The sequence below is a fragment of the Moschus berezovskii genome, chromosome 9 (genome assembly GCF_049115385.1).
Source record: "Moschus berezovskii isolate FMDL1 chromosome 9, NW_MosBer_1.0, whole genome shotgun sequence".
Lineage (NCBI taxonomy): Eukaryota > Metazoa > Chordata > Mammalia > Artiodactyla > Moschidae > Moschus > Moschus berezovskii.
Window position 1 is genome coordinate 85,123,778 of NC_142468.1, and position 25,206 is coordinate 85,148,983.

Sequence of the window (25,206 nt, forward strand, 5' to 3'; positions counted from 1 at the left end):
AATAGAATGATGCCACTGGAATAAACCATACATTGTTCTAATCAAAGATAAAAAACAAATATAAAATAATACGACAGAGCTAAGAAAAATTATAGTTAAAGCAATATATTAAAACTCATTTACTGAAGTAAAATATTTTCTGGTTGGGTCAGAAAGAAAAACCTAATATTATACCTAACAACTACAAAATACACATTCTTTTCAAGACTACCTGGCACAGATTTCAAGAAAGTGAGACAAGTCTCAAATTTAAAAGGACTGAAATAATAAAAAGTATGTCCTCTGACAACAATAGGATTAAACTAGAAATCAATAATCTAACAGAGAAAATCTGAAATTTTTGAAAATAAATGGGTCTAAACACACGGATCAAAGAAGAAATTTTGTACCATTTCCACCATTATTCTTAACAATGATTTTGACATAAATTCCACCTTGTCAGATATACCAAGATTGTAATTTTAGTTTTTCTGTTATCAGGTAAACTTGGTACACTTTGCTGTAATGGTACTTATCAGAAGACAATAAAGCAATGTCTATACCTAATGAGGAGAACAGATTTGACAAGAATTCTTTGTCAAACTCGGAGAAGGCAATGGCAACCCACTCCAGTATTCTTGCCTGGAGAATCCCAGGGATGGGGGAGCCTGGTGGGCTGCTGTCTATGGGGTCACACAGAGTTGGACACGACTGAAGCGACTTAGCAGCAGCAGCAGCAGCAGCTTTGTCAAATTATTACTTATGTTTGAAGGTAACAGAAAGATAGTCTTCCACATATGAAGATTTTTTAAAAAACCTTATCATTTATGTGCCTCTATGAAAATTAAAGTATTAACCAACTAATGAAAAGATCAATTAAAATTAGGAACTGAGAATGTGAAAGTTAAGGAATATTTGTAATATAAAAAGTAATTAACTCATAGATCAATATACATAATTTCTCTATATGTGATTACAAAGGTTTATAAAGAAGGAAAACTCTCTGGAAAAGAGTTATAAGACTTACAATATTATGTTTCAGAAAGCTGGTTCTATGATCCCAGATAGAATTGAAAAGCATTTGAAAGTAGAAAATAAACAGGATAATAAAATATTCTTTGGGTATTTCTGCTTCTAGCCAAGATGGAGTAACAGGCAGACTGGATCTACCCTCCTACCTAAAACAACCTAAAGAGAAACAGAATATATGAAACAACAGTTTTCAAAAGATGAGATATCAGGCAAAGGACAGTGATCCCTAAGTGAAGGAAACACAGGAATTCCTATCACTGTCCTCACTTATTACTATGAGAATGGTAAGACTCCAAGCCCTGCTGCAGGCATGGGGAACTGAGGCGTAGCCCTATGGACTCCCTGACTTGAGAGATGAGGTGCCAGGGAGACCCTAGAGTCAACAGGATAGAGTATCAGAGAAGAGAAAGCTGCACAGGAAGAGAACCTTGGAGATTTGTAGAAAGTCCCTTAGAATATTTAGCTGAGCACTGATCAGATCTATGCGAGAGAACTACCCCAAACTAGGGAGAGAACTATCTGAAAGGATGAAAGGAACCAGTGTCCAGCATTCACATGGGGTTAGACATAGTTGTATCTGCTCCCATCTGCCAGACTGGAAAAACTTAAATTCAAAGGGCACTTGGTAGATTACTTGGAAGGTTTTGACTCAGCAGTGAAGACTAGGTTGTCCACAACCGGATACTGACATGGACCTGCCTAATAAATCATAAACGCAATATCCTGAAGGCCCCAAGTGTCCTCAACTGCATTTCAGTACAAATCAAGAAGATTCATAACAATAAACAAATATCCAAGAAAGTAAAATGTACAATGTCTGGCATCAAATCAAAGATTAAAAGTCATGGAAACAAGACCCACAATGAGGTGACTGACTAATCACTACCAACCCAGAACTGACATAGCTGTTGGAATTAGCAGAGGACATTAAAACAGTTATTAAAACTATATTCTGTATGTTTAGAAAGTTGGATTAAAAAAGACATAAAAGATCCAAACTGGACTTCTAAAGTGAAAACTTGCAACGTGTGAGATGAAAACCAGACTGGACAGAGGCAAAATATTCTCAGACATAAATCGTAGGAATATTTTCTTAGATCAGTCTTCCAAGGCAAAAGAAAGAAGAGCAAAAATAAACACATGGGAACCAATCAAACTTAAAAGCAAAGGAAATCATCAACAAAATGAAGACAATCTACCAAATGGGAGAAAATATTTGCACATGATGCAACTGATGAGGAGTTAATATCCAAAACATACAAACAGCTCATACAAATCAATATCAAGAAAACAAATAACCCAATCAAAAAATAGGCACGAGAACTAGACATTTCTCCAAAGAAGACAGATGGCCAATAGGCGCATGAAAAGATGTCAACATCAGTAATTACTGCTGCTGCTGCTGCTAAGTCACTTCAGTCGTGTCCAACTCTGTGTGACCCCATAGACGGCAGCCCACCAGGCTCCCCCGTCCCTGGGATTCTCCAGGCAAGAACACTGGAGTAATTACTAGAGAAGTGCAAATCAAAATATGTGAGGTATCACCTCACATCGGTCAGAATGGCTATCATCAAAAAATCTACAAACAATAAATGTTGGTTCCTTTTTCTAGGAACCCTTCTACACTGTTGGTGGGAAAATGAGTTGTTGCAGTCACTGTGGAAAAGAATATCAAGGGTCCCTAAGAAACTAAAAATAGAGTTATCATATGATTCAGCAATCCCACTCCTGGGCATATATCCTAAAAAGATGGAAACTCTAAATCAAAAAGATACAGTGTTTACAGCAGCACTCTTAGAGTAGCCAAGACATGGAAACAACCTAAGTGGCCGCCAACTGAGGGCTGGTTTAAGAATATGTGGTAATGTATACAAAGGAATATTAGTCATAAAAAAGAACGAAATATTGCCTTTTGCAGCAATATGGATGGACCCAGAGAATATCATACTAAGTGAAGTAAGTCAGACAGAGAAAGACAAATATTATATTACTTATATGTGGAATCTAAAGAATAATACAAATGAATCCATATACAAAACAGAAACAGACTCACAGACTTAGAGAACAAATTTATGGTTACCAAAGGGGAAGGGAGGAGGTGAAGGGTGAATTAGGAGTACAGGATTAACAGATACAAATTGCTCTACATGAAATAGGTGAGCAACGAGGACTTACTGCATAGCACAGGGAACTAAATTCAATAACTTGTATAATGGAAGCTATAACGGAAAATAATCTGAAAAATGTGTATATATAACTTTGACACCAGAAATTAACACAATATTGTAAATCAACTATATTTTAATACAAATAAGTGATGTTATAAATTCTGAATATTTTAAATTGCACAATTGACTGTAAGATTATTGATGATTAATATAAGATTCAAAAATATTAAGCTAATAACTTGCATTCAAATATTTTAAATACACAGAATTCATGACTCCTTTAAAAGACATACAATCAAGGACATATTCATTAGGAAGAAAAGGCAATCTACAGAATAGGAGAAAATATCTGCTAACAATATATATAACAAGGAGTTAATATCCAGAATATAAAAAGAACTTCTACAACTCAATAGTAACAACAACAAAAATTTCATTTAAAAATGGATGAAGGACTCAAGCAGATATTTCTCCAAAGAAGATACACAAATGATCTGCAAACACTTGAAAGATACTCAATATCACTAAATACAAGGGAGATGCAAATCAAGATCACAGTGAGATATCACTTCACATCCATCAGAATGGCTCATAGCAAATTTTCTTTAAGGGAAGAAAAGAATCAGTGTTGGTGAGGATGAAGAGAAACTGGAACTCTTGTACACTGTTGGGAATATAAAAGGGTACCGCTACTATGGAAAACAGTATAGTAGTTTTTCAAAAAATTAGAAGCAGAGTTACCATACGGTGCAGCAATTTCACTTCTATGTATATAACCAAAAGAACTGAGGGCAGGGTCTCAAAGAGATATTTGTACACCTATGCTGAGGGATGGCGGAGCCTGGTGGGCTGCTGTCTATGGGGTCGCATAGAGTTGGACACGACTGAAGCGACCTAGCAGCAGCAGCAGCTCATAGCAGCATTATTCACAAGAGCCAAAGGGGGAAACAACACAACTGTCCAACACTGGATGTATGGAAAATCAAAAATGTGGTATATACCAGTGGAATATTAACCAGTCTTTAAACAGGAAGGAAATTCTTACACATGCTATATGAATGAACTCTGAGGATATTATGGTAAAGAAAACAAACCAGTCACGAAACAACGAAAACTGTAGAATTTCACCTCTATGAAGTATCTACAGTAGTCACATTTATACAGAAAGTAGAAGGGTGGGTGCCAGGGGCTGGGGAGAGGGGGAAGTAGAAAACTGTTGTTTAATGTGTATATAGTTTTAGTTTGTTTAATGTATATATAGCTTTAGTTTTGCAAGATAAAAAACTTTCTGGAGATTAGTTATACAATAATGTGAATACACGTAACACTACTGAACTATACACTTAAAAATGGTTAAGATAGTAAGTTTTGTTATGTGCATTTATCACATTTAAAAATAAATTTTCAAAAAAGAAAAATATATTGGACGGATTTAACAGAAGAGTAAGAATTAAGAAAAAAATTAATGACACTTGAAGGCATACTAACAGAATCTATCCAAAATGGAATATATATAGAAAACATAATTACAAAACAACAAAAAGAAAAGAGCATCAACCAGCATGGGGAAGAAGTAGGTGAGAAGACAAATACCTCCATTCTTCCCAAATTAATTTTGGTGGTTAATCTCATTTATTTTTTTGAGATTTAGGCTATATAATTTACTTTACATAATCATTACCCATTCATGCATCATTGTATTATAAGATATATTTTAAAATCCTGCTTTTTCTTTTTTTTAAAGTGATTTACTTTAAAACACCACTTAATAATCCCTATAAGATATATAGTCATGTACCTAAGGAGCCTTTGACTCATTTCATTTTTAAAATTTTTTTGCCATGGGGCATGTGAAATCTTACTTTCCTGACCAGGGATCAAACCTGTGCCCCTTGCATTGACAGTGTGGAGTCTTAACCACTGGACCACCAGGGAAAAGTGAGACTTGTCAAGGAGATTTTGTAAAGGAAATATAATGGGGAGGGGAACAGCTATTTCTGCCAGGTATATAAATATACTCTAAAAGTTATATTAATAGCAGATTACAGATTACAACAGTCAGGTGCTAACATAAGAACAGATAAGTCAGTGGATTAAAACAGATGGCACCCAGACAGATCATAGCACTAATAAGAACATAAAGTGGTACTACAAATCAGTGAAAAAGGAAATACTCAACAATAATAACAATGAAATTATTATTCAGTAATAACTACTCAAAAATCAGTCTGAGTTGTCTTAATATTTTAAATAAAGCATCATTTTAGTTTAGAGTTTCTTAAACTTTGACTCATTACAACTGCTTTAGGCCTCATGGTATCTGTGAAAATGGGGTAAAAATGACTTATCTTTCCTTCAACATTTCTCTTAAAATTGAATCCATGAGGTGGGGAAAGTCTTTATAGTTTCATAATAAGTTTTTAAGATATTTCACATTATCAGTTAATATTTGATTGTCACCACCCTTATAATAATAAGGGGCTTCGGCCTTGTGGCTCAGATGGTCAAGAATCTGCCCGCGGTGTGGGACTGAACCCAGGATCGAACCTGGGTTCAATCCCTGGGTTGGGAAGATTATTATAACATCTAGATCAGTTTCCCATTGATCAGAAAGGAAAAGCATTCCTTCCATTATGATTACGGGTTCTGCTTATGTTTATATAAGTTTAATGAAACATAAAATAAGTTCAAAAATCCTTTGAAAGGCCTTGAAACAAACTATAGGCAGCTTATCAAGCTGAAAAGCAGAGAAACCATACAGAATCAGAAAGAACTTGGAGAGGTCATGTTCCCTACAATTGACAAACATGCACTGTATCTCGAAACAGATGAAAAATAGAAGTCAAGGAACTCCTATTACAAAGAAGGTCACCCACTCCAAAACAGCAATTTCTTCTAAAATTTAGTATTTTGAAGCAGACTTGAGAGGAACTGATAATCGTGCAACTAGGTAAACTCTGGATGTTTTCAGACACCCGACTCTGTTACTGCCATTACCGGCATTCCTCTTTCATCAGACCCTTTTGAAATTTTCAAAAACTGTCATCATCTTGAAAATGGTATTTCCAAGTAAATATCTTAGTGAAAACAAGTTCCAGAACCCTGGGCACAGACTGTCTCTGACATTTGGCTGTCCATTTGTTTTTACTGCTCTGGAAGAGATGCTCCCGACGTGAGTGAGGCTGGACGCTCTGTGCCTTGGCAGGCGTGGGCCAAGTGCTCTACCCCCGGTACTGAATGAGCGCTTGCCTGACGTTGTGAGAAGCGTCCGTTTCATCAGGACAGAATCACTGCCTTCAGGGTCTTTCATCCATTAATGGGAACGGGATGAGAGCAGCTCTTCACTCATGAAACAGACACTTACTGATACTGGGCCGAAATTCTACTGCTTTCCAAATAGAAAAGGAAAGCCACTCTCTCATGGTTTCATATACTGGGACAATGCTGTTGGTGACAACATTCCGGTTACAGCCCTGCAGTCAACGGACATAATGCTGGAGGATGCAGAGCTCTCGTTCTCTTTAGGATGGGCCACTAGAAGCTCTCCTCTGATACTGGGGAGAGACCTTCTGAAATATGCATCTAAGGGTGGCCAGACTTCTTCCAGTCCCTCTGCAAGCAGAAGCAAATACATGCCAAAGTCCTAAAGGTTACTTCTGACCAAGATAATCTTAAGACTGAAATGTGGAATTCCACTGAAATGTGAAATATGGATGGATAGTACAAAATTTGGTGCTATGGATGAACATCAATGACTTGGACTTTACTAAAGATCATAACTTCTGTGACTCTCGGGACAGAGGAAATTACTCAAAATAAATCAACTGTTTCTCAACTCAAGCCTCATTTGGCCAAGTATGCCACAGAGTTTTGATTCCATTGGCTATTACATACTTTTACAAGCCAGGGTTTTTGACACTTTAGCCACAAAACAAAACAAAAAAAATCAAAACTGATTGGGTCTCAAGGCTGACACATACATTGTCATAGCAAAATGACTCAAAACGTTTTCCTGCTTCTATAAGTAAAACTCCAGTAGCCTTCACAGTGAAAGCTGGTAATAAGCTGAAGTTCAAGTTTTGTTTTCTTGGAAATTTTTATTTCCTTTTTATCATAAAGTGACTATTAATTTTTGTATTAAAAATGAGTGAGAGGCAGAGGCTTTCAAAGAATATTGTATTTTCTATGTGTACATAGCAAAGAATATGTAATCAATATCTAATACCATAAAAATAAATTCTAGATAAGCTTTTGTGCATATGCTTAGGTACATATTTTTGTAATCGCAGTTTTCAGAGTTTCAAAGAGGTCTATGATTCAAAAACCTGAGGAAAAAAACCCCATTCCTCTGATTTAGATACTGACCTCATGGAACACATAAAATCATGTCACAATAGTCCAAGAATTACATGGAAGAAACTCAGACCACAACACTTAGAAGAAAATATGGATAAATATTTGGCACATTTCAAGCTGAGAAAAATGGTTCTGAACAAAAAAACAAGAAGAAAAATAATAAATTAATTCAAATGGTCATTCTCTAGCTCAATTAAACATTTAATTTCAAATCATTTATATCTAAGGGGAAAATCTAAACTGTAGAAGATGAGGCTATTTCCAGATCTTCCCTCCCTGCCTTGGTCCTCCATTCTCCTAGAGGCAAGAGGACAGGTCTTCTGACCCTCTGCAGGAAGCAAACAATACCCTATCCAATTTCTTAGCATGGCTTCCACCGTAAAGACCTCTCATAGAGGGTGAGCCGCTGAGGACTATCTTGTTCCTCATATTATATGTATATGTGTGTGTGTGTGTGTATATACACACACAGTATTTGTAAAGGCATTTCTTTTTTTTTTTAATCTTTTGTTTGCAAGCTATACTATCATTTTCACATAAAAGCAATCCTTCTCAGTCCAATCAAGAGGTTTCTAGAGCTTCTGATCTCAGAGGGGAAAAAGAAAGATGGGCAGTACCTGATGGTTTTCCACACATCGAAGCCATCCAGAGGCTTGGTGCCTTCTGTGCTGCCCCCGGCCAGCTTCACCAAGGTGGGCAGCCAGTCAGAAATGTGGATGAGCTCCCGGGTCTTCACGCCCTTCCGTTTCAGCAAGGGGCTGGCCACAAAGCCCACCCCTCGCACGCCTCCCTCCCACAGGCTCCACTTTCTTCCTCGAAGGGGCCAGTTATTGCCCCCTGCCAAAGTCTGTCCGCCGTTATCTGAAACACAATCAGGTCATGGCATGAGGACAAGCTTAATTACTAGACACGTGTAAGAGAAGACTTGGAGGTGTCCTGTTATTAAATGGTGCTTCAGAACTAAAAAGGGAAATTCCTCTTTCCCTTCTTTGGTACCAACTACCCTCCTCCCACCCAACACTACCCTTCATCTGACAGATATAACCATGGGGCAGCACGGGACACATCTGACGGGAGACCATGAAATCATCCATGGAGAGAGTCACTGAAGAACAAGGAAGGCCTCTGGAGGGGAACTGCCTGGGCTCTGCTGAGCACTAAGATTCAAATGCATGCGTGCAAGTGTGTGTGACGCAGGAGAATGAACCCAGGTAGGCAGAAAAGGAAAGTCAAAGTGTTAGTTGCTCAGTCGTGTTCAACTCTTTGTGACCCCATGGATTGTAGCCATCAGACTCCTCTGTCCATGGAATTCTAAAGGCAAGAATACTGGAATGAGCTCCCTCCTCCAGGTGAATCGTCCTGATCCAGGGATTGAACTGGGTCTCCCTTATTGCAGACAGATTCTTTACTGTCTGAGCCACCAGGGAAGCCCCTCCTGATACACAAAAAGACACCTCTGAGTAAGTTTCACTTAGAAACCTAAAGCTCCTAGTGAGTGGGGAGAGTGAACCTTTTTATTCTCTTCCTGGAAAATTTTTCTAACGTTTAAACTGGTCATGGAATTAACATTTGACTCCCTAGTGATTTGAACTCTGGCTTAAGTGTGAAAGTTGAAAACTTTGCCAGTGGGCTAAATATCTCAGCACATAGAAAAGTTGGGTGGAAAAAATAATTGCAAGAAAAATTCTTCCCTTCTTGACAAGATGGCAGGACAAAGCTGCATTGTGAGATGCGTGCCAGGGAAGAGAAGGTTTCTCTTCCAAGACAACTGAGGGAATGGAGGACACTGGGGGAGCCGGAGAAGTTCCAAGGGTGACCTCAATATCTGACCAGCTGGGTGGGGTTCAGGGTCAGAAACTAGTTGGGCTGTAGAAAGTAAACATCATACTTCTCTACCCTGAGGTTTCAGAATCATATTCTCTCCCAAAGTACCCACACGCTTAGGTGATTTTAGAGACATTTTAAACAACACTCATTCACATGTAAAAGTGAAGCGAAGTGCAAGTTGCTCAGTTGCGTCTCTTTGCGGTCCCATGGATGGTAGCCCGCCAGGCTTTTCTGTCCATGGAATTCTCCAAGACAGAATACTGAAGAGGGTTGCCATACCCTCCTCCAGGGATCCTCCTGACCCAGGAATCAAACCTGGGTCTTCCACATTGCAGACAGATTCTTTAACCATCTGAGCCACTGGTGAAGACCATATATTTACATGTATATTATACTCCAGTTAACTGTTTTCCTAAAAGCCACTATTGTCCAAATGAACCACGGGGGACCAGTATGACAGCTGCTCTATAGAACAAATAGATAAAGAAATCTTGGAGAAGGAAATGGCAAGCCACTCCAGGATTCTTGTCTGAAAAATCCCACGGACAGAAGAGCCTGGCAGGCTACAGTCCAATGGGTTGCCGAGTTGGACACGACTGAGTGACTAAGCAGGCACGCATAAAGAAATCTAACACAGAAATCAAGCTCTATCAAAGCCAAAGGATTCTCATGGAAGGAAAGAGAATCAGCCTTTGTTAAGCACCCACTCTGCACTAGAAACTGCTTTAATTTCACATTATCACAGAATCTGGAGTCTGATAGACCTGGAATTGAAGCCTGATGTCAGCCACTCACTAGCTGTGTGACCCAGGCAATACACTGCCAAAGTTCCTCATCTTTAATGTAGAGACAATAATTTCTACCTCATTCATATATTATGGTAAGAATTAAGTCACATCATTTATGACAGTTTTCTGGCTAGGGATCTGGCACAATCTAAGTGCTCGATAAATGGGAGCTAATAATTACATTAGAAATTACATATATTTTCCAGCATCAGGGTCTTACATTAGAAAAGCCCCTGATGCTGGGAAAGATTGAAGGAAGGAGGAGATGGGATGACAGAGGACAAGACGGTTGGATGGCATCACCGACTCAATGGACAAGCTCCGGGAGATGGTGAAGGACAGGGAAGCCTGACATGTTGCAGTCCATGGGGTCACAAAGAGTTGGACACGACTGAGGGACTGAACAACAATATTTATAACAATACAGATAGTCTAGTATTATAACTCTTTTGCCATGAAACAGAGAGGGTGGAGGGGAGGGGGAGAGAGAGAGATTTGAAAAAGCCCAACAGCCATTAACTGGCAAAGTTAGGATTCAAAGTCTGTGTGACTGCCAGGCACTTCCTGCCTCCAGAGCGCCCTGCTCCTGATGTCCCTGCAGTGGAGTGGGTTTTTAGGGACATTAAGTTTCACTTCCCTGAGAAAAACATAATAAACACAGCCCGTCTCAACCGTGTGCACACGATTTCCATGACACAGAGGGAGAGTTGCTTCAAGGTGATGGCAATTCCCCCCCAGAGGTGCTGGTGGGTAGGAAATCAAGACTCTACTGTCAGTGGGCTTCTGACCAAACCCTTGACACAACAGGTCTTTGCTTCTTCTCTGGGCCTCAAGAAGGGGAGAGGGAAGAGTCTTGAGCCATATTAGATGAAGGGAACAGTTCTTTAACACGTGGGTGGGTGACAGGCAATCCCATCATTTGCTATCAGACTTCCAAGAACCTTTTCTGAAACCTCACATCTCTTCTTGACAAAACAAATGGTTATCCAAGCCACTTTGTTAAATATACATTCTTTTTCACATGAGCCTTTGACTGTATGGATTACAATAAACTGGAAAATTCTTAAAGAGATGGAATACCAAACCACCTTACCTGACTCCTGAAAAATATGTATGCAGGTCAAGAAGCAACAGTTAGAACTGGACATAGAACAACAGATTGGTTCCAAATCGGGAAAGGAGTACATCAAGGCTATATACTGTCACCCTGCTTATTTAACTTATATGCAGAGTACATCATGAGAAATGCTGGGCTGGATGAAGCACAAGCTGGAATCAAGATTGCCAGGAGAAATATCAATAACCTCAGATATGCAGATGACACCACCCTTATGGCAGAAAGTGAAGAACTAAAGAGCCTCTTGATGAAAGTGAAAGAGGAGAGTGAAAAGTTGGTTTAAAACTCAACATTCAGAAAACTAAGATCATGGCATCCAGTCCCATCACTTCATGCCAAATAGATGGGGAAACAATGGAAACAGTGACAGATTTTATTTGGGGGGGCTCCAAAATCACTGCAGATGGTGACTGCAGCCATGAAATTAAAAGACACTTGCTCCTTGAAAAAAAAGCTATGACTAACCTAGATAGCATATTAAAAAGCAGGACATTATTTTGCCAACAAAGGTCCATCTACTCAAGGCTGTGGTTTTTCCAGGGATCATGTATGGATGTGAGAGTTCGAGTGTGAAGAAAGCTGATCGCCGAAGAATTGATGCTTTTGAACTGTGATGCTGGAGAAGACTCTTGAGAGTCCCTTGGACTGCAAGGAGATCCAACCAGTCCATTCTAAAGGAGATCAGTCCTGAATATTCACTGGAAGGACTGATGCTAAAGCTGAAACTCTAATACTTTGGTCATGTGATAAGAAGAACTGACTCACTGGAAAAGACCCTGATGCTGGGAAAGATTGAAGGCAGGAGGAGAAGGGGATGAAAGAGGATGAGATGGTTGAATGGCATCACTGACTCAACTGATATGACTTTGAGCCAGCTATGGGAGTTGGTGATGGACAGGGAACCCTGGTGTGCTGCAGTTCATGTGGTCACAAAGAGTCAGACATGACTGAGTGACTGAACTGATCTGAGACCCTACATGTTCAAAACAAGGGCACCATCTTCAGATAAAGGGAATTCCTCCATGCTCCTTATTCTTCACTGAGTACTAGTCACCAACAAGTATGCATCAGAACTTAAAAGAAGGTGCTACTCATGTGATACAAAAATACACTGGAAAAATGTATATCATCTACCTGTGAAGTCAAGAATGTCTAAGACAGCACTCATTTCCCTCTGCTCTCTGGATTGCTATAAATCAGGGCTTCCCAGCATCTCGGATCTAATGCCTAATGATCTGAGGTGAAGCTGATGCAGTAATAATAGAAATGAAGTGCATAATAAATATAATGTGCTTGAATCATCCCCAAATCATCCCCTGGACTTGGTTTGTGGAAAAATTGTCTTCCACAAAACCAATCCCTGGTGCCAGAAAGGTTGGAGACCGCTGCATGATACTGGCTCAGTGCTTGTAGGAGACGCCTGTTATGTCCATTTTCGATAGATGCACTACTTTGAAATATTAGGTAATGTCTCTTTCAATTCCACCTATTTGTTAGAGCTCAATGCAAAAATACTGGGTGATGACGATGATAGAAATAAGAGTAGAGGTGATGGGGATAGGGTGGACTGGGTCTGGAATCTGATTTTAGGAGCAGCCTTGAGGTATGACTCAGGAAGGAAAATACTCTGGGCTGTAAAGAGAATTTGGCCTCCGCTGCTACTGTAGGAGCTGGAAGGTGTTTCCACATCTTATTTGGGAGCCGCAGATGTGGTGAGTGTGGCTGTTTTTGCTGTTAGCTTCTGTGATGTTTTTCCCATTAGCAATGATGAGTGAGTCTATTATCTGTTATCAACATGGCTTCCTCCCTCATTTTTCTGAGAGCACTCCAGGGAGAAAGTGCTGTTAATCGACACACCTGTAACTCATTCTCTTGGGCTCCCCAGTCACGAAGCCAACTGCAGAGTCCACGGCATGAAGAGGGCCATTCAGCTTTGCGAGGGACCTGGCCAGGAGGCATTGGCCGATAGTTGCCACTTCTCAGCACAAAATTCACAGACTTAGACCTTTGAGAAGTAGGGTACTGTCCTTCAGTTCTAGTACAGTCTCACAGGTATTTCAAAGAGTTAGACATAAAAGTGATCAAAGTAACAATAAGAATAAAGTCAGCTCACTTGAAAGAAGGTAGAGAAGGGGGTTTCCAATATTGTTCACTTAAGTCTGACATAAATTAAAATTCAAAAGGACATGAATGGAACCACTACCATTTCAAACACGATTCTTTTCATTTTCTCTCCTCATTTTCTTTTGGGCAACAGTTAATCTTTGTTCTTGTTAAGAATTAATTTTCAAGAGAGATTTTTCTTGTTTCCTTTCCCAACTGACTTAGGAAAAACTTCCAAATCAAAATAAGATGACTCCAACTAGCATAGGAAGCTATGAAACATTTTTTTCTTCAGGGAAAACGTTTTCTCAACAATGTTTTTGGCAGAGGAAAAACCTAATTATAAAATCTTTGCCGTCTAGCAAAGAAATGTCAAAATAAAACAAATGTTGTCATCTACAGATGGTAAATCTCACTTTATTATTCATTATTGAACAAAAATAGCTGTCAAAAAGTCATGGAAAAACATTGGTTAGCCAAAGATCTGAGCAAATGCATTAAGCATATGACAATGAAGCCTCATTCGCATCCAGCTGATAAAAATTAAGATGGAACCATGACAGCAACATTGGTGTTGAAGACTCCTCCCCACGCAGTGCAGTGCTGTGGCTTGGCTGTAGAAGGAAGGCTGCTCTGAACCATCCGTGTGTATTTCCATCTTGCCGCTCCCTGGGACCTTTCAACCTCAGCTAACCCAAGACAGCCCCTCACTCTGACTTGGGGATCCTGGATCGAAATGCAAGGAGGGCTCCAACAGCCTTGCACCAGGGCCTGGACTTCCCTCTGAACAGGGCCGCCCACTGGCGTGCGACTTGTGAGCAGACAACAGGATTTCAAAGGTCTAGAAGCCTCTGTGTCCCATAAAAGGACCTGTATTCATGTTTGATTCTTTTAGACTGCAAATTGGAGAGTTAATCTATGTTTAACCAAGGGTCCCCAACCTCTGGGATCTAATGTCTGACGATCTGAGATGGAGTTGATATAATAATAGAAATAAAGTGCACGATAACTGTAATGCATTTGAATCATCTGAAATCATCCCCCTACCCACCCCTCCTGTCCATGAAAAAACTGTCTTCCAGGAAACCAGTCCCTGGTGCTAAAAAGTTTGGAGACAGTGGATCTTAAGGACTGGGTAAATTCAATCTTCTCCTGGTAAAAGCTTCTGGAGAACATATCTACCCAGACACTCAATTTACCATCTGATGTTCTTCTCTTTCCCTCCTACCCTACATCCAACACATTCGTTTCTGCCAAGTTGACCTTGAAAATGGACTCCAATTCACCACCCCCTTCTCCAGTCCCATTGCCTTGGGTTTCGCACTGCTCTCCCCTGGACTCTCGGGATAACATGAAATATTTCATGTTGTCATCAGAGGCACGACAATGCCCCAAACCAATCAGGCCATGTGCGTTGTTTCAAGACCTCTAATTGCTTCTCAATTGGCAAAAATCTCAAACTTCCACCCAACACCTAGAATCCTTCACACGCGGCTTTACACTACTTCTGGGTCATCGGCTCCTGCCCATCTCCACAAAGCGTGCCCCGTGTTTCAGCCACAGGGAACCTGCTTCTTCTTGTTGGAATTGAGCATGCTGACTTTGTGTGGGTCCCTGTGGGTTCCTTTGCCTAAAATGCCATCCCTGTCTTTCGGCCTGACTTCACTGTCACCTTGCTGCTTTTTTCCTTACTCTCCCAGACAGTCTGTGTCTCTCCACTGTCCTCCGGCGTGTTCGTTATACTTTTCTATCACACTTATCTCTGTCTGGTGTTGATTAATCATTCATGGTTTATCCTCTGAGAGAACTCTGGCTCTCCAGGACAAGAACAAGGTCTCATTCTTGTTTGCATTCCCAGGACCTCGCACAGGGCCTGCCAGAGAGGAGGGCTGGAGAATTTGAGGACGGGGAGAGGGGACAAATAAGTGAACGGAGGAAAGGCCATCAAACGTGAAGACTGAAGACACTAAAAAGTCCCTCTTATTACCACAGAGTAGTTTCCTGAGCCTTCATCCAGTTGCCCCGTGACCTTGACTTTTAGGAAGCTGTTCTGCACACAGAGGCCGCTTATTTTACAGGATATTGGCAAGAGGCGCTCCTGGAACCCCATGAGGATTTAAAGCACATCCAACCCACAAATACCGGAATTGTTTGTCCAATCTGGCACCCGATCAGTTACACTGAAATCAAAGGGGGTTGTTGGACAGCATTTGAGGAAGCACAGTCCTGGCCTGCAGAAGAGCCCACACTCACCCCCTTGAACAATTCTTTCTGGATTTCATGGCCCAGGGACCACTCCAGCTTTGGGGAAATGGAAGCAAATAACACAGACAAGGTCGTTTTACATGGAATGGGTAGAAAAAGAGAGATCTCAAAACTTGAAGTGAGTAGTGGGTGACTGGGCATTGTGGAGGAGCTGGAAGCAGAGTGACGGGGCACAGCCAACCACCATCTGAGAGAGGGCCCAGACATAAGGCGCTTGAGGCTCCAGGGCCTGATTCAATTACTCACGTGAATGAGTAATTGAGTGAGATGGGACGTGTTCTGCATCGAGTTTCTTAATTAAAGACTAAGCAAACCATGCTTTTAAGAATACTCTGTTGCCAGAACATCAGGGAAACTTGAGCTGAACAATAACTATATATAAACACAAGGATGTCTAGCTGTTCTATGACTAATATCATTTCTCCCTATCATTTCTAAGGCCACATTTCTAATTTTGCAGAAGTGTACTCAAGGGATAGAGTTAAGTGTTGTGACTCTGGGCAAATCACTCTGTTTCTGAGCCTAACTTCCCCCATTTGAAAAGTGAAGATAACAACAATCCGGAATTTAACACAGAACCTGGTACAGAAGTGGTGCTTGATACACGGTAGCTATTTTCCTTGGTGGGGATCATCAAAGAATGCAGAGCAGCACAGGCTCCTAGCTGGGCATTTATTAAACCGATGCTAGAGTTAGGTATCGGAGGAGGCAATGGCACCCCACTCCAGTACTCTTGCCTGGGAAATCCCATGGATGGAGGAGCCTGGTAGGCTGCAGTCCATGGGGTCACTAAGAGTCGGATACGACTGAGTAACTTCACTTTCACTTTTCACTTTCATGCATTGGAGAGGGAAACAGCAACCCACTCCAGTGTTCTTGCCTGGAGAATCCCAGGGATCGGGGAGCCTGGTGGTCTGCTGTCTATGGGGTCCCACAGAGTCAGACACGACTGACCCAACTTAGCAGCAGCAGCAGCAGCAGCAGCAGCAGAGTTAGGTATTATAGCCAGCTTTTGTAGGAAGAAACTATTCCAAGCATAGACCCTTCCAGGGAGCATTCTCTTCTCTGTATGTAATTTCTTAAGAGTCATAAAAACACAATGAGTTGTGAGGGGTTTTGTCGTTATAACTCCTTTCAGTTTCCATGAATTTAAAAAGAGCGTGCATGCTCAGTCATGTCCGACTTTTTGTGACCCCATGGACTGGAGTCCACTAGGCTCTTCTGTCCATGGGATTTCCCAGACAAGAATACTGGAGTGTGTTGCCGTTTCCTCCACCAGGGGATCTTCCCAACCCAGGGATCAAACCCACTTCTGAGTCTCCTGCATTGGGAAGCAGATTTTTTACCACTGCACTACCTGGAAAGCCCTAAAGAAAGCATATCAATTATCAAAGAAAGAGGTACAGTGGTCATACGGGTACAAATTTAAGGTACCAATTTAATTTGAATAACAGTTCAAATTAAATTTCAGAAAAGGAATCTTTATTCAGATGCTCATCTGAATATTTGTAGGAGTTTCAAATGGTTTGCAGCATTCAGGGTAGATCCATGCTCTGACCCCCAATTCCTAGCCAGATATAATCAGACTTTACATCCTGATTAAAAGAACCAGCAAAGGAGAGTGTTCCTGCCAAGCTAGCATCGGGGGGACTCTGGTGGAATGGAATTGGCAGCCAGACCCCAAATAACTGAGACAGCCACCAAAAGAGCTGAAGATAAAGGAAGATGGATGCAAGGAAAGGGCAAAATCAGGAATGGATGGGGATTACAAAGAAAAAAATATTACACACAGCTGTAGTTAAAGATTCCCTCGTTTTTACAGGGCTAATATCATTGCTTATAATGATGAGATACCAATGGGATTTTATCTTCTCCTTTAAAACTTAAGGATGAAAAGTCTCAAAAATCTGTTGAAAGATTGAAAACATTTGGTCTCAAAAGTTAAAATGGAACTGGGAACTGAAAAACAGTGTCCTAATTTATTGCATACTGGTAGGCAAATAACTAAACTTTTCTCTGAAATTTAAATCATAGGTAGCCACAGATCTTGGAAATCCTTAAATGAAAGTTGTAAGTACAAGATGTTATGAGTCACTCTCACTTAGAAGGCAGGGGTAACACTAGCTTTGATCTCCACATTCTGGATCCCCTAACAAGTAGCACAGAAGCCCCGTGTTTGAAATATTTAGAGCCAAGAAAAGTACCAAATGTTTATTCAGTCCTTTCTTACAGCTAAAGCTCTCCTTGTTTTTCCTGCAGTTTGATCTTGAAAGAATGCTTGATTTTTTTTATACTAATAAAGTTATGAATTTCAGGGCAAACTAAAATGTTTTGGCACCTTGATGGAGTTTCATAGTTTACTCACAAATTATTTGACTCCCCTATCAGACTTGAAATCCCTTTAGGTAGCCAGATAATTTTTTTTTTTACTAGTTTGTTTATCTGTCACTAACGTCAATCAAGAAGTGATAGATGAAAAAATATCAGAGAAGCACTTCAGAGTCTGGCAAATTTAAAGACAGCAAGAGACAAGTGAAAATATCATCAAAGAAGTAGAAAAAAATATATCATCAAGAAGTAGAAAAAAGTAAAACTGTGGTTGGAAAATAACAAGTGTAATAACTACTTGTATGTGAGAAATATGGAATTAAGGCCCACAGTGTTTTAGAGAGAATGAAACAAGAGATAGCTCACATATTCTATCTGGGTAAGCATCAACTAATTTCTCTTTATGTTTCCAAATATACAATACAAGTTAAGTATTCTGAATTTAACCCTGAAGCAGAAACAAATGGATTTTTATTGGATCTTTACTTCACAAGTAGTAAGATTTGTTTTTAGGGTTACTCAGAAAAACCAATAAGCTTTGTGCACAGGCAGTTTTGTTTTCCCAGAGCTCTTCTCTGAAGTTTGCTAACTGCTAAGGGATCTCACTGACACATGATTGTCTAACTATAGCAGGAGAAACCCCCCCAAAAAAGTCATGAGAGAACTCCTGCAATGCAGGAGACATAGGAGATGTGGGTTCGATCCCTGCATCAGGAAGATTCCCTGGAAGAGGAAATGGCAACCCACTCCAGTGTTCTTGCCTTGGAAATCCCATGGACAGAAGAGCCTGGCAGATTACAGTCCATGAGGTCACAAAGTCAGACGTGACTGAGCACAAGCATGGACCAATACTAATGATCCTCTCTGAAGAAGAACAGAAGAGTAAATCCTAAGATTTCTCATCACAGGGAAAAAAATATATTTCTTTTTAAAAATTTTGTACCTAGGTGATGATGGATGTTCACTAAATTTATTGTGCTAATCATTTAATGATGTATATAAGTCAAATTATGCCATACACCTTACTCAATGCTGTATGTCAATTACATCTTAATAAAACATAAGAAGGAGGAAAAAGAACAGGAGAGTGAAACATTCAATGGCAGAAACAAAAATTCCTTCAATGTACCTAAATAGTAAGAAGTTTTTTTGAAGAATTTCAAATGACAAATGTATTTAAGACAGGTGTAAGAACAGATTCCTTTCCGATCTTCAGATGACAACTGATCCAAAGGCAGTGAGACACACTCAGAGTTCTTGGACTCTGGGTCCTCATGACCACGTGAGGCGGGCAGCACCCTTTTTGACTGGGAAATACACAGTGAGAATGAGAAGAAATCCTGGTGACACTGGCCATCTCAAGCAGGTGAAGACAGGGCTAGCTCTTAGGAGTGAAGGAAGCTGGAGGAGAAGAGAATGTATGGGGGGCAGCCTGTGTCTCTGTGCTCAGTGAGAGGCAAGGGGTAAAGTGGAAGCATTTTAGCAGGAGACAAAAGGATGTTGAGAGAGAGAGGTCCGGCACGTGGAAAATGCAACATCTCCTAGGATTAAAAAAAAACAACACACCATACAAATCCAAATAAATGTCCCTGAGTGACCACCCTAGGCACCACCAAGTTCCTGCAATCAGATCCTAGCTCAGGGCCCATTTAGTCTCAACCACATTTCTAATAGCATGTATGATGGCTGGCTTCCTAATTTCCCAGCAGGCTAGAATCTGCAAATTAGGATGGTGCAGGCTGCTGGAGATGGTCTTTGTAGGGAGAGTTGGCAGCCTAAGAATGAGGGAGGGAAGGAAAAGAAAAAATATGAATTTTAAAAGAAAAAAATATGATTTTTAGTTTTAAAACTAAAAACTATTTCCCTGCTTCACAAGGTTAAGTGATCCATATTGATGTAGTTTAGGGACACCACTGAAAGAAGCATCACACAGTAACTAAAAACATTAAAATGATAACCTTACATCATTGAGATAGTCAGAGGCCTGTGAGATAGTTCAGGACAGTTTAGACCTAGAAAAATGTTTATAGCCCTAATTCATGCCACTGATCCCATCTATAGCAATATAAGGGGACCACCTCCACAGGTCATCTTCAGGTCACAACCGCAGGCACACACAGACTTCTACAGTCCTGGCAAAGAGTTAAGCCTGAAGTCAGAAGGGAGAAAATGATGCCAGGGTAGAGTGCCTCACAAGGCTTACAGCCCTACTGGAAAAGTGTTTTGAGACAGTCTATCAGGTTTTTCTCATTCCTAGTAATTCCAGTTGTCCTATGACTTCCTTCCACCCAGGAAGTGAGCAGGGCATTCGGTGAATGGCCTCAGGGACGGAGTCAGCAGATGGATGGACTACTAGGTTTAACTTCCATGATCACTCAGAGCCAGGGAGGGGAAGAGAGAGGAATGAAAGCAGAGCCAGAGGATGTGGCTGTGGCGTTAAGAAGGCACTCTGGGCTCCCGGCCTGCATCACAGGGTAGAGAGAATGGGAGATGTGGGCATCTGAGAGCAAGCAGAAACAGCCTGTATTTCCTGCCCCAGGGAAGCCTGGCGGCATGGGACAGGAAAGCAAGGTTCCCTGCATTTCCCCATGCCCACTAAGGTGTCACAGGTGGCAACGGCTGGGGGCCTTGGAGGCCCTCAGATCACAGCGTGGAAGAGATTGCAGCCCCACTGATGTACGGTTTCCTTTTGCTCCTGACAAGGGCACATATGCAGCAAGAGAGAGCCCAAGCAGGCAAGCAGGCTGCAGCATGATCTAGATGGATGATGCTCAAAGACCAGAGAGGAATCTGGAGGTTTCTACAGACAGTGAGCAGGATGGTGACTGTGGACCACAAGGTCCCCTCAGATGCAATATTTTGGTTCCTGGTGGGGGGGCAGACATGAGACAGAGACACCTTGGATTAACTGAGATGATCTGAAGGGACTGAAAACAGGACTCCTCTAAGCAGAGCTGGGACTCTGACAGGACTAAGCTTAGTTATTTTGTGAGGGTTGCAGGCGGTGGTGGGGAGCAAGTTACACTTTTTGCACTTCTACCTTTGTGGATTGACACCTGTGATTACCATGCATATATATGAGCACTGTGGCTGGACGCCCTGTGTTGGATGGGTAGAATAGCTGTGTTAAATTACTTTGCAGGTGAGAACATGAATATGTTTTCACTACTGTAGTTGTTTTGTTTTTATTGTGGATATGGTAATATGTGACCTGCCTGTGGGCTCATTCACAGACTTTACCTTTTCACCTGATAACAACTATAATAACTGGGAAAGTTCTGAAATAGGGCAAGGGAAACTTCTATATCATGGTTCTCAAGTCTTTCAAGCCTAACACCCCCTTTTTATAACAAATATTTTGTCATGCTCCTTTGACTGTCCTATAGTGGAATTCATACATATTATACTTGCACACCTAATTTTTCTAAAATAACTCTAAATGTGACATAAGGAAAAAAAGGCAACTGATAATAAAATAGCATGTATTTCATATGAAAACATGAGATATAGAATACATAGCAAAGTGGTTAGATAATTGCATGGACTATATATGAACACACTTGGACTTAAAGGGCACTGTTCTACATTAGAAGCACGAAGAATGAAAAAGAGCAGGAATGAACACGAAAATAAAAATTAAAATAGCTCTTCCAGGAAACAGAAGCCTAAACTTCTTAACTCATTCTTTGGGGCCAACGTTACTCTGATTCCATAGCCAAAGACATGACTGAAAAAGAAAACTACGATGAACAGACATGCAAAAATCCTCAATAAAATTTTAGTAAACCAAATCCAGCTATATATAAAAATGTTAATACATGATTGTATTAGGTTTCTATGGCTTTGATAACAAATTACTACAAATTTACCCACTTAAACAACACAAATGTATTGACAGAGTCAATTCCTAGGCAGGTCGATAAGAAGTCACAGGTCCCCAAGGAGAGAGGGGTCTGGAATTCTCAAGGAGGAAGAAAGGACAAACTTTTTTTCCCCTCTAGATTCCTTAGGATTATATAACAATAATATATCCTGCTTGAGGACAGTCTGTGGAAAAAACCTTCTGGTTAATCCTGTAATCTTAAAATGTAAATTATGGGAGTGGGTCTAGTAAGGTCTTTACAACCTCCAAACATACTTTTGATTCACTGTAATAACTAATTAAAAGTATAAACTCTATTGCTAACACTAGTGAGGGGGCACTATTTCTGCCCCCTTCTGATGTCTGATATCTATGTCAGAAGCTTTCTCTATCTCCTTTATACTTTAATAAAACTCTATTACACAAAAGCTCTGAGTGATCAAGCCTCATCTCTGGCCCCAGATTGAATTCTCCTCCGGAGGCCAAGAATCCTGCCTCTTTCATGGTTCAGCAACAACCTTTCAGTATCATCCTATAGTTCTACAGTTTAGAAGTCTGAAGCAACAATCACTGGGCTAAATCAAGGTGTTCCGATGGCTTCATTCCCTTCCTGAGACAACAGAGGATGATCGCTTCTTGGCCATTTCCGGTTTCTAGAGGTGTTAGACTTCCTTGGCTCAAGGCTTTCTTCCTCTGTCTCAAAGTCAGCAATGGCGGGTTGAGTCTTTCTCATTTGGTATTACTTTGACCTCCTCTTTGTCTCTCTCTTCCATGTTTAAAGGCTCTTGTGATTCCATTTGGCCCAATCAGGTAAGATTCCCGTCTTAAGGTCAGCTGATTGGCAACCTAAATTCAGTCTGCAATCTTAGTTGCCCTTTGCCATACAACATAAGATATTCACAGGCTCAAGGCTTTAGGGTGTGAACATCTCTGGGAGAAGAGAAGGAAATATTACCCTGCCTACCACAATCATGATGAGCAAATGAGGCTTATCCTAGATGAAAACCAAGTTTCAAATAAAAGAACAATGTTGGGAGAACTACACTAACCAACTTCCAGGACCTCCTATAAAGCTACAGTAATCAAGACAGCTTGGTATACTAGAATTGTTGTTTTTGTTCAGTCACCGAGTCGTGTCTGACTTTTTGCAACCCCATCCAGCACACCAGGTCTCCCTGTCCCCTACCATCTCCCAGAGTTTGCCCAAGTTCCTGTTTATGGCATCGGTGATGCTGTCAAGCTATCACATCTCTGACACCCTCTTCTCCTTCTGCCTTCAATCTTTCTCAACATCAGAGTCTTTCCTAATGAGTCATCTCCTTGCGTCAGATGACTGAAACACTAGAGTTTCAGCATCAGCATCAGTCCTTCCAGTGAATAATCAGGATTGATCTCCCTTAAGATTGGGTGGTTTGATCTCCGTGCTGTCCAAAGGACTTTCAGGAGTCTTCTCTAGCACCACAATTCAAAGGCATCAATTCTTAGGTGTTCTACCTTCTTTATGGTCCAGCTCTCACAACCGTACGTGACCCCTGGGAAGACCATAGCCTTGACTATATGGACCTTTGTCGGCAGAATAATGTCTCTGCTTTTCAACACACTGTCTAGGTTTGTCATCGCTTTCCTGCCAAGAAGCAATCGTCTTCTGATTTCATGACTGCAGTCATCATCTGCAGTGATTTTGAAGCCCAAGAAGCCTGTCACTACTTCCACCTTTTCCCTTTCTATTTGTCATGCAGTAATGAGACTGGATGCCATGATCTTAATTTTTTTAATATTTAGTCTTAAGCTGGCTCTTTTACTCTCCGCCTTCACCTTCATCAAGAGACTCTTTAGTTCCTCTTTGCTTTCTGTCATTAGAGTGGTATCATCCGCATATCTGAGGTTGTTGATGTTTCTCCTGCCTATCTTGATACTAGAATAGGGAGCCGAATAAAAGAACCACCCTTAATTATTATTTGATATATAGCAATGTTGCCAAATAAGTCAGTTGAGGAAAAAGTCTTTGCAACAAATGATTCTAGAGTAATTGAATATCTATGGAGGGAAAAAGAACCTTGACCAATCCCTACTTCACAACATTTGGGAAAATTAATTAAAGATGGCTCGTATTTCAACTCAATAGTAAAAAAAAAAAAAAGTTAAAATATGAGCAAAGGATTTGAACAGATATTTCTCCAAAGAAGATACATAAATGAGCACTAAGCACATTAAAAAATGTCCATGGGGATGCAAATGAAAACCACAAGAGATACCACTTCACATTTAATAGAATGGCTATAATAAAAAAAGACAATGAGGAGTGTTGGTGAGGACATGAAGAAAGTAGGACCCTCATACACTGCTGGCAGGAATGTAAAGTGGCACAGCTGCTTTGGAAGGAGCTCAGCAGTCTCTCAAGAAGTTAAACATAAAGGTACCACATAACCCAGAAATCCCACTCCTAGGTGTGTATTCCGGAGAAGGCAACGGCAAGCCACTCCAGTACTATTGCCTAGAAAATCCCATGGATGGAGGATCCTGGTAGGCTGCAGTCTGTGGGGTCGCTAAGAGTCGGACACGACTGAGCGACTTCACTTTCACTTTTCACTTTCATACATTGGAGAAGGAAATGGCAACCCACTCCAGTGTTCTTGCCTGGAGAACCCAGGGACGGGGGAGCCTGGTGGGCTGCCATCTATGGGGTCACACAGAGTCGGAAACGACTGAAGTGACTCAGCAGCAGCAGCAGCAGGTGTGTATTCAAAAGAAATGAAAACATATCCACACAAAAGCTCATGTATAAATGCTCATAGCAGCATTATTCATAATAGCCAAAAAAAGTGGAAAGACTCAATGTCCATGAGTTGATGAAGGGATAAGATATATGTTCAGCAATATACAGGGGAAAAAAGGAATATTAATCAATAAAAAAATGAAGTTCTGACACATTCTACAATATTGGTGAATCTTGAAAACATTATGCTAATGAAAGAGGCCAGATAAAACAGGTCATATATTGTATTCCATTTATATAAAATGTCCAGAATAGGCAAATCTATAGAGACAGAAAATAGATTAGTGCCTTCCAAAGGCTAGGAAGAAGGGAAAATGGTAATGGATACAGGATTTTTTTGTGTGTGGAGAAGATAAAAAAATAAACTATGATGACGATTGTACAACTCTGTGAATATACTAAAAACCACTGAATTGTACACTTTGATGGTAATGTGAGTTATATCTTGACAAAACAAAGCTGTGTGAGAAATAAAAGATGGATCCAAAACCTAAATGTAAATGCTAAAACCATACAACTTTTACAGAAAAATGTAAGAGAATATCTTTGTGACTAGGAGGTAGGCAAAGGTTCTTAAAATCAACAGGTTTTATAATACCTGTGTA

General features: G+C 40.6%; 1 protein-coding gene across 1 annotated transcript in view; it reads right to left on the reverse strand.

Annotated features, from left to right (window-relative positions):
- The window catches only part of ARSB (arylsulfatase B), a 172,061-nt gene that overhangs the window by 86,017 nt on the left and 60,838 nt on the right, over positions 1-25,206 (reverse strand). Inside the window, exon 5 of the mRNA XM_055435619.2 lies at positions 8,153-8,396. Within this exon, the coding sequence (XP_055291594.2) occupies positions 8,153-8,396 (244 nt within the window). The remainder of the gene's footprint in view (positions 1-8,152; positions 8,397-25,206) is intronic.